Source organism: Passer montanus, unplaced genomic scaffold (genome assembly GCF_014805655.1).
Source record: "Passer montanus isolate IOZ18808 unplaced genomic scaffold, ASM1480565v1 scaffold225, whole genome shotgun sequence".
NCBI lineage: Eukaryota > Metazoa > Chordata > Aves > Passeriformes > Passeridae > Passer > Passer montanus.
In genome coordinates this window covers 303,578-307,229 of record NW_024366871.1, presented here as the reverse complement: position 1 = coordinate 307,229, position 3,652 = coordinate 303,578, and the positions used below count along the sequence as shown (strand labels likewise).

At 51.9% G+C, this 3,652-nt stretch overlaps 1 protein-coding gene across 1 annotated transcript in view; it reads right to left on the bottom strand.

Annotated features, from left to right (window-relative positions):
- Nucleotides 1–352: 352 nt before the first annotated feature.
- LOC120502640 (dystrobrevin beta) overlaps nt 353–3,652 on the bottom strand; it is a 39,221-nt gene continuing 35,921 nt past the window's right edge. The window contains exon 10 of the mRNA XM_039710215.1: nt 353–481. Coding sequence (XP_039566149.1) covers nt 353–481 — 129 coding nt within the window. The remainder of the gene's footprint in view (nt 482–3,652) is intronic.

The following is a 3,652-nucleotide window of genomic DNA, read 5'->3' as shown; positions in this document are numbered from 1 at the left end:
TCAGGGGGGGCTCAGAGACTAAAGGGGGCTCAGGAGGGGGCTCAGGTACTCACACAGTGTGGGCCAGGTCTGGGGGCTCAGGAGGGACTTAGGTCTGGGGAGGGGGCTCAGGAGAAGATTCAGGGGTGAGGAGGGGGCTCAGGAGTGGGGAGAGGGCTCAGAAATGGGGAAGGGGCTCAGAGGTGGGGAGGGGGCTCAGTACTCACACGATGTGGGGCAGCTCAGGAGGGGTTCAGGGGTGAGGAGGGGGCTCAGAGGTGGGGAGGGGGCTCAGTACTCACACGATGTGGGGCAGCTCAGGAGGGGTTCAGGGGTGAGGAGGGGGCTCAGAGGTGGGGAGGGGGCTCAGTACTCACACGATGTGGGCCAGGTCCAGGGGTCTCTCGGGCTGCTCGGGGAACAGCGGCCGGGGCGGGTCCCTGCTGGGCACACAGCCCAGGGATTTACTGATGGCATGGCTCAGCTTCTTGGCCGGGGATTTCTGGGGACAAACAGCACAGTGAGTCTGGGGGTTTGGGGACAAACACAGGAGAGTCTGGGGGTTTGGGGACAAACACAGGAGAGTCTGGGGGTTTGGGGACAAACAGCACAGTGAGTCTGGGGGTCTGGGGACAAACACAGGAGAGTCTGGGGGTTTGGGGACAAACAGCACTTGGGGGAACAAGCACAGGTGAGTCTGGGTTTTTTTGGGGGAACAAGCACAGGTGAGTCTGGGTTTTTTGGGGGGACAAGCACAGGTGAGTCTGGGTTTTTCTGGGGGAACAAGCACAGGTGAGTCTGGGTTTTTTGGGGGGACAAGCAAGGTGAGCCCTGGAAGGAAGGGCAGGGGCAGGCACACACAGCTGGGGCAGGCACAGAGGGCACAGGAGCAGAATGCCCAGCACTGCTGGGAAATCAGGGCAGGCACTGCTCTTGGAATGAATTCTGGGAGGCTTTGAAGGGCTCTGATGGTGGAAATTGAAAGTTTTAATAAAATTACGGAAGATTAGGAAATAAACCAATTACCTGGGGGCTCGCTCAGGAATTACCCATCCAATTAAGGGATTTTTAGCTCACTTTCTGAACACAGAGGGGCATTTGAGGGGAGGAACAGCCACTTTCCCAATTTCTGTCCTTTACGGGCAAAGCCAAGGTGGGGCAGTGCTGGGAGGGGCAGGAGTGACTTTATCTCCTTCCACAACTCCCTCAGTTGTGCTAAATTATTATTGGCACTGCTAGAAGTGAAGGGATGGGACTATTTTCAAGCCAAGAATTATTTATTTCCTAGATAAATATTGATCTCAGAGGCTGTGAGGTTTTAGAGGAGCAAGAATTGGGCTGTGGTTTAAAAGCAGTCACAAGTTTCTTTGTTACACGGCAATATGTAACTTTCTAAACTAACAGTTGCCACAGGATTTATTTTACTTTTTTAACCTATTACTTCTGCTGTACTATGGATACTTTTATTTAATGGACTTTAACTCACAGGCACACATGCTTTTATTATGATTTCTAAACTCAGTTTATTCCATACAGCCTCACCTTTTCATGATAAACCCTTCACTATTTTACCCAACACAGTTTCCCTCTTACTTAAGGGATATTCTTGCTTACAACTACAGAAACACACATTTATGATTTTTCTGCTAAATGTCTGTGTACTGCATTTTTACACTGTATTTTTATATTGTATTTTTACATTTAAATTTTTACATTGTATTTTTACATTTGCATTTTTACACTGTATTTTTACATTTACATGTTTACATTAACCTCAGTGTCCTCTAAGGCTGCAGATTAAACTCTTTAGTGCCTGCAGAAGTTTTTGTTTTTCTGATTCTCACATTAAATGGCCTCACGGGATTGGTGACCCTGGGTCCTTGGCAGTGCTGGTGACACCCACAGGAATGACCAAAAATGGGGTTTAAACCCCAAACTGAGTTACAAAATTAATTCTGAAAATGCTGCTGCTCTCACCAAGCTCCAGCAGTGACATGGAACCCTGGGGATGGTCTTTCCCAACCCTAAAAATTCCATAATTCCAAGGTCATGGCAGCTCAGCCATTACCTGGCAGCTCCTCCTGCTCCTCACTGACACCCCAGGAAAGGGCAGCCCTGGCTAATTATTGCTGTGGCATTAATTACTGCTGTGGAATTAATCACTGCTGCTGTCCAATGCTCCGAAGTGCAACTGGGACCAGCTCCCAGGGGCATTCACATGGAAGTTCAGATTGCCACTGGCTCAGAAGGAGTTACAGCAAACACCACCACTGGCAATTAGTGATAATTAGCACCAGTTACTACCACGGCGTCAATCCCTGCTGATGTCCAGCCTGCCCTGGGCATTCCTCATTCCTTCCAGCCCTGGAGTTCTCGTTTCTCCATCCTGGGAGCAGCAGGATTGTGTGAAGGCTCTGAGAGCCTCTGGATGCAGGGAACGGGAGCTTGGTCACCCCAATGTCATCAGATCCTGAAGGGTTTGTGTGGAAGGGACCTTGAAAGCTCAGCTCATCCCACCCCTCTGCTTTACTTCCTTGGAAACCCTATGGAAATCACAATTTGATTTTGTGTCACTCACTGACCCCAGAGAGAATTTAAATTGTGCACACAGATGTGATTCCTCCAAACTTACAACCCTCATTTTCCTAAATGAACTCCTCGCCTGCTGAAAATACCCACATTTATTTCTGCCTGAATTTGTTCATTTGAGGGACTGGGGACAAGGCTGGAGGGACAGGGCACAGGGAATGGATCCCTGGGTTGACTGGGGACAGAGATTGGGAACGAGGAATTGTTCCCTGTGAGGGTGGGCAGGGCTGGCACAGGGTGCCCAGAGCAGCTGGGGCTGCCCCTGGATCCCTGGCAGTGCCCAAGGCCAGGCTGGGCACTGGGACACCCTGGGGCAGTGGCAGTGTCCCTGCCAGGGCAGGGGTGGCACTGGGTGGGCTCTGAGGTCCCTCCCAACTCAAACCACATGATTAAACACTAATTAACAATCAGGAACACCCCTGGCACTGAGCTTCCCTCCAGGATGTTCAGCCAGAGCAGCTCCTTGCCCTCCCCTGCTGCCCCAGTGCCAGCTTTGTCCCCAGCACTTTGGGACAGCCCAGTGTCACCCTGGCCCCAGCAGTGCCCAGGGAGTGAGGACAGCCCCGAACTGCCCCAGGGCAGGCTCAGGGTGGGCACTGGGAACAATTCCCACCTGGGAAGGGCTGCCCACGCCTGGCACAGCTGCCCAGGCTGGGGGGCACTCCCCATCCCTGCAGGGTTTGTGGCACTTTGGGACAGGGACAGTGGTGGCCTGGGCAGGGCTGGGGGAGGTTGGACTCAAAGGTCTCACAGGGCTTTTCCAGCCCAAGTGAATCCAGGATTCCGTGATTTTATAAATGTTACAAAACCCACAGGATCAGCTTCCTGAGATCCCTTCTTCAGCAAACTCAGCCTTTCCACACCTGCACCCCTCAGGGAAGGACACTCACCTTTGGCTCACATCTACCAACCAACACTCAGACAAATTCCTGCTTCTCTCTCTCCCTGCGTGGGATAATAAAACCCTTGGCAAAGATTTGCCTCTGGTTATTGTAAGGGTTTAGGGAACCAAGAATTCTCCTAAATCCTTCCGGGATGGGCACTCCAACCCTCCCTGGGCAGCCCCTGCCAAGGCCTGAGCACC